Here is a 14006-nt window from a genome sequence, read left to right as displayed (position 1 = left end):
CATTGAGGTATTACGTCGCTATGCGCATGAGACAATACTGTCTCAATGAAGCCAGGAACTCTGCGAAGCCGTCACACGAACAAAAGAAACAATCAAGTCTTTTCTGCACGAAATGAGTGCGCCCTGTGCACGCTCTTTTATCTCTGGTCGTACTTGCTTATGATTCCGTTACATATTTATTTCATTCAGAGTATGCAGGTTTAGGTGACGTGTCGTGGAATGTTTCTACAAACAACGCTTGTTTATATTCTTTAGGTAAATATTTATTTCCCCACAGTTATGGGGGTTCAACGTCCTAAATTAAAAATATTTTCAGCGCACTGAAGCAGATGTGTTAAGTTCGGTGCCGTGGTGAGGTTCAACGAATTCACTTTTTACAGAAACAGCGTCGCACTGTGTCCTTTTAAAAAGGTGCTTTTATGATGCCAAAATGTCGGGCTATCCACTTCCTAAAGCACCCAGAACCTGACAACGCTCACCGTACTACACCTGACGTATGTCCCGCCGATTCACAAAGTACACAGACAACTCTGTCCACATTCATTAGACTGCAAACGTTCGATGGGCTTCTAGTAATGTATAACGTTAGCTGCGGTCAGAAAACCATTGACAGGAAATTAAACACCACCCAGCGGTCCGAAATTATATAAAAAATCTGAACTGCCCAAAAACTCGTGAGCACGGCTGCGGCGCTTTCCCTAATTTTTAACTTCTTTTCCCTTCGACCAATAATTTACATTTACACCATTATAGTTACTAAAAGTGTAACACCATCAATTGTGGGATTTTTGACGATATAGGTTGTTAAACAGTCGGTGGTTTCACGATTTTGTTCCGTATACAGGTTTGTATTTCGGGCTTGCTCCTCGCGCAACATTGCTTACGCATTAAAAGAAAATGCCCCTTTTATTCGCTCGTACCGGCCGGTTTAAATTTGAGCGAAAATTAATCGCGACGGCGGGCTCTTCAGCCAACGGAAGCGCAGAAGAGCGCACACAGTCTCGCTTCGGACACGGAATGTTTTGGCGGCCCGGCGAAATACCGACACGATGCCGCGGCCGGGTTGGACTGGGCGAGCGCGAACAGAACGCGCGCCGGCCGTGGCGATGACTGCGCACTTCCTTCGCTTGCCGCCAGATGCCGGAAAGTTGACGATCGCCAAGTGCTTGTGACATCATCGCGCTGCCCCAGGAAGCTCAGTTTCCCCTCCTATCTTATTCTTGCTTCTTGACCTAAAGTCAGCATTTGATTCAGTCTTACACATTGCAATTCCAGAGTCCTCAGCTACCAGTGGTCTCTGTGGAAGACTGTACACCTGGATTGTGAGCTACCTCAAAGGACGCGAAGTTTTCATGTGCATGCCAGAAGGCCCCACTACAACACAGCATACAGAAAGGAGTGCCTCAGGGAGCCATCTGTTATTCCTCTGCTATTCAATCCTCAAGTCCCCTGTTATTCAATGTTACGCTGACCCACATAAAGCATGTTCTCCTTCTGAGCGTGAAGGTTACACTATGTGGATAACATCTGCATTTGGTGTAGGGTTGCCACCTGCCCGGTTTTAGACCGGCCCGACCGGTTTTTTAATTAGCGGGCCGGTTGCCGCTCCATACTTGAAACCAACAGTCACAGGGCCGGTTTTCTGGCTCTTGTGCCGTGATTATGTCTGTTTTGGCGTTTTATAAGCGTCAATTCTACAACTTAGCCTACAAACATGTGTCAACAAGCTGCGCAAAGACGCAAAGACGCAAAGACACGCGAGCAGGGAAAATATGTGGGCGCATGTGCTGCCCGAAATGGAGGGGGACCTAAGGGAGGAACAAAACAACAAAATGCTGCCGCCGTGGTCAGCAATTGCGATTACTTTGCATTGAAGTACATACAGAGCAATAACCAAGCTCTCAATCCCTTTCAGTACAAACATTATATTGATTTCTCTCTAAGAAAACGCTACAATATGTCAAAAACGTGACGTCTTTTTTTCAACACAAACTAAACATTCCATATCCCTTCCCCCGAAGGGCCGTTTTTCTTTTTTCGGGGAAAGGTGGCAACCCTAATTTGGTGTGTGGCGAAGTCTCGCCGTACGACACAACAGAGACTACAAAAGCTTTGAGAAACATATCTGAGTACCTTAAAATGCCGCCTTTCTTTCGAGAAAAGCATTGCCATGGCAGTCGCCCACAAGCGGATGACCCAACACCCTCCAATCGTCGGCGGCCGTTGTCCGCGATACGTACGAACCCAAAAATACCTTGGGATCACCGTGGATCGAAACTTATCCTGGGTGCCCAAAGTCAAAAGATTCCTTACTCTTATTTCTGCGGTAGCACAAATTATCGGGTACCTTGCCGGAGGTTGATGGAGCAGAGACTGGTGGTTCTCTGCAAAGCATATGTAGATGGCTTGCGGCGCTACAGCCTGCCTGTTCTTCAGCATTGGCTGTCACCCACATGTGAACAGCAGCTCAATGCGGTAACGAATAATTGTCTGTGTACCTGTCTCGGCCTTTGTGAGGGCTCATCGTGTGCTGGCACTTTTGCAGAGGCTAGTTGCTTGCCTTTAGATACTCTTAGATAGCAGTAAACATTTCAAATACTCTCAAGGCATATGCTGCACACAAAAACCAAATTCTTTGCACGTACTGTACAATGCATGATGATGATGATTGTGGTGTTTAACGCGCCGACGCAACGAAGGCGATGAGGCGCGCTGTAGTGGAGGGCTCCGGATTAATTTTGACCACCTAGGGATCTTTAACGTGCGCCGAAATCTCGAACACACGGGCGTTTTTGCTTTTTGCCTCCATCAGAAAAGCGGCCGCCGCGGCCGGGAATCGAACCCGCGACCTCGAGCTCAGTAGCGCAACGCCTTAGCCACTGAGCCACCACGGCGGGTTACTGTACAATGCAACAAAAAATCAAGCTTTGAAGGAAGTATAAATACTATAAACATCTCCGTAACTCGCCAATGGCAACAAATCACACCATCTGATTTCCCCCCTTGGACTCTATCCCCCCTGTGCATAATATTTAACATACCTGGACTCATCTCAAAGAACGTTATGCCTCAAATGTGCCCCCCTCGATTTGCACTTGCCCATATAAGTAGCCAATACTCTCGTATGATCACATTTTCACTGATGGCTGACTGCGGTTCCTCTCGACTCATTTCTTCAACCGGCCAAGAACTGTGAGAGCAACTTACTGCTCATCTATTCAAAAGAGTGAAGAAAAAAAAAAGCTACTAAGAGGACTAGAAGCAATGAAAAAGAAATTCTTACGCTGTACCAAAATGCCTTTATAGTGTGAGTGTTTGAGGAAAATTTCTGAAAAATTGGTTTGGCTAAACACGCATTCGAATTTGGTACAGATGAGCTTTTTTTTTGGTAAACATTTCAGAGGGAACGCACCGGCATCTTGGGTTGCGGGGCCTCCGGCTTGCACACCAATTGAACGGGTTTCGGGCCTGTGGTTCACCTGCGTGCTTTTCACGGCTACGTGTGCGTGAGCCTGTGTCTGCGCATCCATGTGGCCAACTCTGGGGGGTGGAGTCCATGCCGCGTCGGCTGGACTGGCAGCGGATGATGCGGGTGCAATGGCTGAATGCAAAGGCAAGAAATGAACTATATCAAGCAAGAGCGGAAGCTTGGGCGAGTTGGTAATACATTGCATTGGCAGGAAGCGCAAATTAACACGAGGACAGAAAAGAGAACAACAACATAGAAAAGACGAAGCGGTACTATCAACTGAAATTATCGAAGCCGGGGAAATTCTTAGATTACGTGACGACTGCATCAGCGCTCCGTCCGTTTCACTGTCAGCAAAAGAACTGCAATATCTATGGGCTCGTGGCGAACTGGCGTGAAATGGCTTTGTGTTTTCTAGTGGCAATTTATAGTTTTAAGGCTATCTTTGAAGCTCCATGATATGTCCCGTGTGCTTCAGTAATGCCATGTTATTGTATATAAGTGGTGTCATTCCAAAATAAAATTTCAGTTGATAGTAGCGCTTCGTCTTGTCTATATTGTTGTTCTTTTCTCTGTCCTCGTGTTAATTTGTTCTTCCCGCCAATGCAATATATCAAGCAATTTTGGTACAATGGCTCGCACTTCGACGAGGAATGCTCAAGGATTGTTTGCTACGGCACACCTGGTGCTTTGGTCAAAAGACCTCGAGAAGGCTCTTACACGCAATCACCTCATACACGAAACACATTCAGTGCAGGGTACAACATCCATAAGCTTGCCTCAGGAGAGAGAGGAGGAGGAGGAGGAGGTTGGAGGAAGGGGTCACATTTACTTCGTGCCAGAATGCTGATCAAATGTGCTTATTATTATTATTAACATCACTAATACAAATATAAAATAAAGTTCATTTATCATATTTATTTCAGGAGGGCTAGAAACTTACACTAGAATGGTTTTTACAATATCTTGTGGCTATTACAATTTCTTGGTGTTCAAAAATCAGTGCACAAGTTTCCCACGGTAAGGTTTTGTAACTTTCATTTATTCATCGCCAATGCAAAGGCAATGAATAAAACATATGATTGAATGAAATGATTTTCTACCCAAATGTGGATGCCTCTCACACTGAATTTTTTTTTTCTCCTGAAACAAGCGCTGCCAGCTACAGACAGCCGTGTCTGCATGGTAACCCAGCAAAAAATTGCTATGTCCCTGTGCCTCACTGTCTCACAACTACAAACATGCCCCTGTCACTCCCACTAACAACAAGCAATTTAGCTGTCACTTGCAGTCCATATTTCTATACGTAAAAGCGCGACAAAGTAACCAAACACAGAAGAGGTGTGCTGTTTATGTTGCTTGTCCTTGGTTTTGAAATCGCCACTCAACTGGTCTAAATAGAGCACCGCAACAAGCAGGCCATTTACCGAAACCCAAGAGCGAGCTGTTCTTTTTCTCGTAGGTCTAAAGCTCTTATACCTTGCGAGCAGGTGCATTACTTTGTACAGAAAGCAGCTTAGCGTGTTTCAAACAAACCGCCGGAGCACTCGAAAGCACAGCGATATCCCGAGCGCGCGAGACAAGCGCCATCACAAACCTTCGCTCGCCGGTGCAATCGCGACGTCGGCGCTGTCGATAGCTCGTGCGTCGCTTTCTGCTGCTGCATCTTCCTGCATTAGGAACGCAGGCGATTAGGCCAACCGCTGTGTCAGAAATATATAATACAACGCGTGACATAAACAATCGGCGTACGAACCTCTCGCCTACGACGCTTGGGCGTCGCTGCTGCGCTCTCAGCCACAGGTGCGTCGGGAAGAATGGTTGGCAGTGACCCGGGAAAGATCCAGGCGCGAGTTTTTGAAAGCTTAAACATTGCCAGGTATTCCGGGTTCTCGGTGTAGCACTCGGTTGAAAAGTGGAGCGAACACAGTTCGCTGCTCTTCTTCGGAACCCACTCGGGGCGACCGCTGCGGCGCACGAATGCGACCCATTTATCACGCACCACCTCGTCGCGGGGAAAAGAAAAAAAAGAAACTGCACTGCCCGTTTTCGATGGACAGTTCTTCACTGCACACCAATGCATCGTGCACTGCTCACGGAACGAAATAGAAGGCTCGGAACTCGCTTCGTGCGACTGCCTCGCGATCCGCCGGTTGTTGTTACGCGACGTCACGGATTTGGGAATCTCGCGATGACGTCACCAGCTTTCGCTTTCACTGAGTGATGTCACGAGATGCCGATTTCGGTGGAAGTCGAAAGAAGAGAGGTCTCGTGGGGGCTACATTCACAAATTAAAACATGTTCCACTCGACACACGCTGTTCATACTTTACGCGTGATGTCGTGGTCTGTAAAGGAAGCAAACGGTACAATAATATCAGCCACAAAAATTGGTGCCAGTACTCCTTTAAGAGATGCATAGACGTGAAGTAAAGGGTGGTTTCAACTTAGCGTCCTTCCTGGATTGCCAAGAAAGGATGACTAACCTGATGTTCAGCTTTGAGAAGCAGTCACTTTTGTTGTGTGAATGAAACTAAAACCCGAGACATGAAAAACCATGTGTTTACTACTACTAAACGTTGAGTATGTGTCATGGCACAGTGGCTGGGAGGTTCTACAAACCACACCTTCACCAGAAAAGAAATCATGCCAGTACTGAGGTTGAGTCAAGCCAGAGCTGTTCATTCTTCCCAGCTTAGTGTGCTGTTGTCAGGCTGGCAGAAATTAATAAAAAAAACAATTTGCATGCCTATATAACTTGTGTGCTCAGTCTTAGGTGTTGTCGCTCTTGATGCAGTTAAGGTGAAGGACACAGACAAGTGAAGTGCAAATTGGTGCAGACGCCACTTGGTACAAGATGGCGCAGCCACTCCTTGTTCTTCTGAGGCCATAATTTTGGTGCTACTTTCTGTACACCTACACAGTACCAATTAAAGCATTGCCAACCAGTATGCAAACCAAGACATAATGAATTTCACTTTCTTTTGTCTTTTATGACGAAATCTCAGAGGAAGTTACAGGTGCATTAAAGCTTTCAAAGAGATTTCCACCCTGCACTACTCTGTGACAGGTTAACGCCCAAAGCTCATTCTGCGAGTAGATACCACATCATGCAAGTTGTGATCAGTACAACAGGCCCGCTTAGTTTTCAATTGCATGATCCTATGGAGCCTAACCTTGGGCCAAAATGTACGTAATGTGCAAGTACGATTGTTCATCACACAAGTGTCAGCCGACCCCCAGACCAAAACATGCTGGTCAGTCAAAATCCAAATCAATGCAAAATTACGCATGGTGAGAAAGGTTGACAAACATCCGGACCTGGGAAATCTGCCGTCTGGCATCCCGTGTCCTCAAAGCTCTGAAGATTGCACTGAGCACCTAGAAAAGAAGAGCACGGAGAGGTTGGCAATGGCCGTGGGCGTGGCAAAAGAGCTGGTGAAGGCGGTACAACCTGCGTGAGAGGTGGACAGTGTGGCTTGGATTTCGCGGCTGCAGGAGACCGCAGCGGTGGCGCTGGTTATGCCTGCCGCCATGGCGACCACACAGTCGCTCACAACCGTTGACTCTGCTGCCAATCACGTAAAACAGGCACACGGTAAGAGTAAGGTACAACAGGTAACAAAGTTCAGACAATGTCTGGAGGAACGACAAAGGAGATGTGCCCACATTTTTTGCTTACTGATTGTTCATTTACTTTATGGCCAAAGGAACAGCAATGGGCGGTTGTGAACAGTAGGTGAAACGACTACATCGAGAATGCAGCCGGAATCGGTTACATAATTTTTAAACGGCCAAAGTAGGCAACATACAGCAACATACCTGGATTATAAAAAATAGAAACAACATTACTCAAAGAAAACCTAGTGCACAATGTTTCCAGTACAGTGGAGTAGTGGCCAATGAGATTTAATTAGGTAATTGTAATTAATTATCCAACTCGAGAAGTACTGTTGCAATCATTATACACAGTATCAATGAGGCACTTTGTAGGTACCCATCGGGCACATCTAATACCCCGGCTACACTAGGGTCTGAATGAACCAAATGTCACTTGACTCAAATGGGGTGCTCCAAATGCCATTCAGAATCCCCCGAGGTACACTACAATTTCAATGGCATTTGAAAGCTCTCGCAATTGCTCGCCGTGCCGTAGTGGCGCTGTTGTCGCCCCGTTCCGTTTTCGTACTATAATACAACAATCAAATTTAGGAGCAGTCTAAGGCAGTAAAAAGATATCAAATTAAAAAAGACACCAGTTTTGACTCTAGTGTAGTTGCTGTTTGCGTAGTTTTATTTTATTTTTATTTTTTGCAACTGACCGACTGGTTTTGAGAGTATGAAAATTAAACATGTTGATTTCATATTTTAATTAAATGAACAGTGAACAAAGTCCCACAAACAACAATATTTTTTTTTGTTTTATGTACGGATGTATTACATTTTTTATTCCCAATCGAAGACGCTGCGTGCGAGAGTGATAGAAATGGCATTTGAAATCCCAATTGTCTCTCTCGGTGCTCATTTGGCTCGAATGTCATTTGAGCTGAATAGCATTTCAAAACCTAGTGTAGCAGCCCAACTTGGCATTCGAGTCAAATGACATGTGGTTCAAATGACATCCGGACGCTAGTGTAAGGGGTATAACTGCGCTGTTTGTAGTGGAACACTAATTGCGTACTCATTAATACTGTCTGATATAGAAATCCTGCAGAACATGAAAAATACGTGACAGTACTCCCGACTGCATCACAAGGCAGACATCTGCAGGCTTCCTGTTATTGCAAAGAACTGCTGATTGTTTGTTTCGCTTTTATTTGTGATGTTTTCTTCTCTTACTTGTGCCGTATCATGTTTTCCTAGTACGCTGCTTAAAAACGTGTTCTTGGCTTTGGGGGGGGGGGGGGCAAGAGCTAGTGAAGCTGTTAGTACGGCTTTTGAACACGAAAGTGTTTTATTCCGGGATTTATGAAGGTTTCACTGATGTCACATCCGTCACGGAAATGACGCCAGTACACCTTTGCCGAAGCGACCCGCCAGCAGGACGTCGATCGCCAAGCGCACCCACAAGACAGCTGCCGACCCGCAAATCATGCTCAGCTGCAGATTTCGCTGCATGTTTCACTTTCGTGTTTTACCGACTCCTACGACAGAGGAGTCAACCACAGTTTTTTTTTTTCTTGCCTCCTTCATCTTGAAGGATGGAAAATAAAGGAATTATTATTACTATTCCTTGCTTTTTTAACAGGGGTTTAACAGTGACTGTAGCTAGTCAGTGAGCAGAGGTAGTCTGGCCTGCTGGAGGAAAGTAAAGCCAGGCAGCTAGTACCAATGTCAGGAGTTGTGAAGTGAATGGCGTGAATGGAGCGCCACCGGACTTATCAGGATATACCAGCAAGTGCATCTGACGGCCGGTTGATATTAAAAGGGCCATGGCGACAAAATACAAGTTTGGTTCACTCGAAAGATTGCCTCGCTAGGATAATGCCGACACCACTTTTAACGAAAACCACTCAAGGAAGCAATATAATTAGGAAAAAAGAGAATGGCCATGGGAACCACGGGACCACAGGCTTGTTTCCCGCACTAGAACCTATCACATATTATGAGCTGCTGTGCGATTGGCTGAGGCCGGCAAAAGCAAATGCAAGTTAGGCAGGGCTTATAAGCTTGCAGAACGAGCTATTTGCGCTTAAGTGTATTGCATATTCTTTTTATAGCAGTAAGAATAGTGGGGTGAACAATGGAAGTTATGAACGCACACGTAAACATCAAAGGACCAGTGCAAATTCCGCACACTATGCCAGTTATAGCTGCACACTCATACGGTGCGTTCAACTTACACTTACCAACTGGCATAAGGAACAGCGTCTTGTGTGACTCTGTTTGCCAAGTACGCCCGATGTTTCACGAAATGACTACTATCCACGGTAGCAAAAACAAGCCAGGTACAAATCCGATCTAAGCTAGTGTGGACTGCAGTCCTTAGCCAACTCGTAGCGCCATCTAGAAGGGCTGATAGCAAACAACACCTTTCTCCGTTCGCTGCACCCAAGTTAGTGTACTAACATTAGCTTAAGTATCTGCCTTGCATACGTCACAAGACACACGATTCAGCAGGAGAATCAAAATTTTGGCTTCAACTGTTTAATTTCTCAGTGAATAAAGCACTAGTGTTTGCTGCTGGATAAGCGCTGGGGGCACTATAAAGCACCAAATCTTTTGCTAAAACAAACTTGTGTTTTGTATTTATGGCTCCTTCAACCAGCTATGTGCTATGTCTTTAACGACTTCCAGGTACGTCTGACGTCTCCAACCTCTGGGGTCCAGGTATGTCTGACGCGCCTTCAGCCACTTCAATGCAAGGTGAATTGGCACAGCCCAGGATATATCATTCACCGAAGGATGCACATTCCGGCAGCATTACATACCTAAAAACATAAAGCATGTTATCTGACAGCGACTGATGACTATGGCTGTCCGGATGGTAAGTACAGCAAAAGTCGTTTTCGTGATATACACAAGTGCCTAGAGTGAACGGAGGGGAACTAGGCTGCACCTGCGCTAGTAAGGCTCACCGAAGTGGAGGCCCACTGATTAGTTTAGACCACCTGGGGAACTTTTAATGTGCGCCAAAATATGGGCACAGAGGAGTTTTCGTTTTTTGCCTCCACCAATGCTCAACAGCACAACGGCTCTGCCACCAACCAGCCAGTCAACAAAACGCACACGAAGGAAGCCGCTTCGAGCACCTGCGGCAGTCGGCACGCCCCCCCTCCTTCTCCCCACAACCCGAACCCGCTCTCTCAACTATTTTCTCTCTCTTGCACGCTACGGGCGCCAAATTTCGGTCGGCGCTCCGTATTTTTCTCGCTGTCAACACCTGACTACAACTAATTTCACGTCTAATTAAGCATCGCCAAATCTCCTACTACACCAGCGTCACACCCTGTTCTGGATGTTTACCTGATCGGCAAAACCGCTTGCGCTTACCGGAGAACAACCAAACTAAGGAACGCGGCGAGCTGCCTCAAAGAGCGAACGCAGGCAGCGTTACCTCTTCAAACACTGCAGTCGGACTCTCACGGCTCCCAGGAGTATTTACTACGTCACCCAACCAAAGTGTCGCGGGGTCTGGCGTTCTAGCAGCCAGTGGCGAGAACCGCACGCGCTAACCTCGCGCACAAACACGAAGCAGCTGATGTGCGGCTTGTTTTCGGTTCATGTTGCTCTCACTCCGAACAACTGCACGGGAACGGCACGTACGCAGGCACGACGAACACAAATGAATCGAAACCCCGAAACACGCGCATTGCAACTTTTTCGCATCTTTTTCGTTCCGAGTGTTTACCTCACCGAACAGGGTCTGTTTACCCGGCTACAGCTGCTGCAGCCATATTGCGTCTTCCCGTCGACCAATCAAGCCGCGGCATTGCAGGCACGTCATTTTAAGCGCGACTTTTGAAGAGGGACCTCGTCCACGTCGGACTCGTTTCCGTCAGCGGCAACTGCGTCGCTGTCAACGCCGGTGCGGGCCGCTTGTGCCCTACGTCGGTGCGCTAAAATCGCGTTCATTTCGGCGAAATAGACCCACGCGGAGGGCTCTGCGCCACTCTTGCTTACTCCGTACAGTTCCTGGCGGAAGAAAAAGGAAACCGCCGGACATTGCACAAAAACGCTACACCGAATGACCGTACCTTGTTGTATTTCGCCTTGAGGTTTTTCCAGTGGGTCCTCAGCTGCTGCCAACTCCACCGGTAACCCAGCTCCTGCATCTTTTCCTTGATTTGGAAAAAATACTTTTGGTTCCTTTGACGGCGTGTCTAGCAGCGCTCCCAAGTCCATCTCGCTTATTATGGCGTTTAAATGGTAAGTTTCCTGGCTCGAAAATGTTGCGCGCCGATGCGGGTGCATTGGAGGCGGACGCCATGTTCTGCTGCGAATTCCTCAGTGCGCGCGCGCGGGTGAGAGGGAGAGCGAGCCGCTCCGCTCCGAATAGTCCGCGCGGCACTCGTGGGCGGCGCGGCGGGCGCCTTCCCGCCAGAGCCTTCTAGGCTCTGCTTCCCGCAATTCACCAGTTCCGCAAATACGATGCGACCACAGATGTGACTGCCGCTACATGCGTTCGGGAAGTCGCATTTGCATTCTCGATCTACCCTGGTGTAGCGCATCGGATGCGACGCGTCCTCCAAGCGCATTGGCCTGCTTACATGCGATGCGATGCGCTACGGCAATGCGACAAATCCAATGCGATACGTTACTGTCGCATTCATGTAAACGCGCTTATTTGTGTTACTGAGTCCGGTTTGCGCCGCAGCGCTTGATAACCGCTGCAGCTAGTGGGCAGCATACCAAGCGCGTAGCCTAGGTGTGTTATTTCGGTGTCAGAACAGCCCCTGAAATTTTGTGAGCGACGCACCCCTCTTTTTTTCGGACATCGTTCACCCATGCATATATATTAAAGCCTAAGAACAAATGACTAGATGAAGCAAAAAGGATTAAGATGCTGCTTGGCTGCAAGCTCTCCTCTTTTTAATGTTTTTTACTGGCGGTGTATATAACCCCCCCCCCCCCCCCCCCTCACAAGGAGGAGGAAAAAACTATTTATCCCATCCGCTGCACGTCCATACAGCAAATATGCTACCGATCGTCTGGATATTTTGTGATTTCACCCTGCAACAAAAGATAATTTAAATGGTTTAATTCAAATATTGTTATCATGCAGGAAGCTAAACGGTTTAAGCTATTAGAATATAACACCTATATGATATCAATACCGAACTTTCACAAAAATGTTTTAATAACATTCTCGAATAACTTCATTCTTAATAACTTCATGCCAGGATCGTTCTCTTTTAACAGAATTTCTTCAGGCAATATTGGCCGGCGTTTATAAAATCTGGACATTCATTGCACAATACTTTTGTAGCCGCTATTAAATTGTGGAATGGAGTTACATTTTTATAAAAATTTTCTACCTAAACAACAGCTAGAGTGTGAAAAATAGGTATGCGCTTCACAGAAATTCAACCTTGAAATGGGGCGTGTATACATGTATTACCATGTTTTCTCTTTTTGTTCATTTTTTAAGGAAAAAAAAAGGTATGCACATTTCTGCTAGCTTAATTTTCTACAAGCGTTGCCGAGATCTCAAACACTGACACCTTCAATGAATCCCAGTCCGGCTGCTCTGTCTATCCACCATGCTGGAACAGTCCCCTCGCTGTATATGCGAAGCATAGTTTTTGTGCGAGTGCAACGTTTTCACCTCGGACTGAAGAACTGTGAGCTGGCCTGGGGAAATTATGCACATTGAACAACGAACAGCCGTTTCGAAGCCTCCATTATCGAAATAGATAACCTCTTTTTCAATCCGGGGAAATTAGCAGAGGCTTAGACGTTTCCAGGCCAAACCATGAAGTCTGCCATTTTTTCCGGCCCTTGGGCTTACCCGGGGGATCCGGTTCACTTGAACCCTTAGAACCATGGATAATCCACCCTTAGCTGTCGGTCATGCGTCTCGCAGGGGCAGGAGGTAATGGTGATGATAATTAGAGGCTCTCTTTGAAGACCGGTGAAACCCAGCCTTGAAGACGTGTACACGAGGAGAGAGTAGACAATTGCACACACGCTGCGTTGTCTACACACACAAGTATGTAGTACCGACAGGCCCAACCCCAAACTCTTCCAGAGGCTCTCCCTTGTATCGCGACATTTATCCAAAATATTTGTGCAAGCCCTAACCTCATTGTGCGATAAGAATGTTGGGAAGCAAATTGCAGAGCGTCCTCCCTGTTCCATTAGCCCCTCCTCGTGGTTTAAACTCTTATCACTCTTGACCACCATTCTGGCCCTTGGGCATTTTTTCTTACCTTTTCTAAATTCTCATCCGTTCGATTACCTCTCCTACGCCACCATTTTTTTCCCTACTTTTTTTCTTCCGCTCACACCAAGTCCCAAAGCCTCCATTGATGTCATTTTCTCATCGTCCTACCATCGTTCCCAAATCCACCGATAGATGGTGCAGTGGTCTTACAGTGGCGGTTTCCTCTCCCTCTCGGTGTTGTTTCTCTCCGATCCAATGGCAATGTAGTAGTGCTGAGATTTCACCGTGGTTTATCACGGGATTTTTATGTGTGAGGCTGTCCAGTATCTCTTCTTGCTTGGTAGTTACCACAGAGGCAATCATTGTGCCATCGTAGTTGGCTACATTGACGTACAAGCCTATACATTATAATGGACTCCCAAAATACAATGACTTATCCCAGCCAGGTGAGTTCCAAAAACACTTCGGAACATACTTCCCGATAAACTGGAGAAGGCCTCCAACATCACGTGGACGGTCGAACCCAGGCCACGAAGTTCTAGAAGACAATGAAGCAGCGAACTTGGCAATGTGCGGACTCACATACCACATTACCGAGGAAGTCTACACATGACCCTTAATGGGTGCGTGGAGAAACAACCCAAACCAACAAGACGTGGAGAAACACTCCTAGTCAAGAGCTTTCTTCCCAGCTCCACGCCAACAACTCACG

The 14006-nt window shown here is 46.8% G+C and overlaps 1 protein-coding gene across 3 annotated transcripts in view; it reads right to left on the bottom strand.

Annotated features, from left to right (window-relative positions):
• Positions 1 to 11251, bottom strand: part of LOC144141287 (uncharacterized) — a 37251-nt gene extending 26000 nt beyond the window's left edge. The window contains exons 1-4 of one of the 3 annotated variants that reach the window (XM_077672865.1): positions 11166 to 11251; positions 6790 to 6849; positions 5067 to 5139; positions 3413 to 3601 (exon numbers count right to left, since the gene is read on the bottom strand). In XM_077672865.1, coding sequence (XP_077528991.1) covers positions 3413 to 3601; positions 5067 to 5139; positions 6790 to 6849; positions 11166 to 11243 — 400 coding nt within the window. In that variant the 5' untranslated portion in view covers positions 11244 to 11251. Of the gene's footprint in view, positions 1 to 3412; positions 3602 to 5066; positions 5140 to 5225; positions 5792 to 6789; positions 6850 to 11165 lie in introns of those variants that run through there. The other 2 variants (XM_077672863.1, XM_077672864.1) reach the window with 2 other exon arrangements.
• Between the last annotated feature and the right edge of the window lie 2755 nt (positions 11252 to 14006).

The sequence above is a fragment of the Haemaphysalis longicornis genome, unplaced genomic scaffold (assembly GCF_048455015.1).
Source record: "Haemaphysalis longicornis isolate Haplotype H1 unplaced genomic scaffold, Haemaphysalis longicornis Haplotype H1 scaffold_6, whole genome shotgun sequence".
In the NCBI taxonomy this organism is placed as follows: domain Eukaryota; kingdom Metazoa; phylum Arthropoda; class Arachnida; order Ixodida; family Ixodidae; genus Haemaphysalis; species Haemaphysalis longicornis.
Note: the sequence above shows the minus strand (reverse complement) of the source record. Positions and strands in the feature narration are given on the sequence as shown.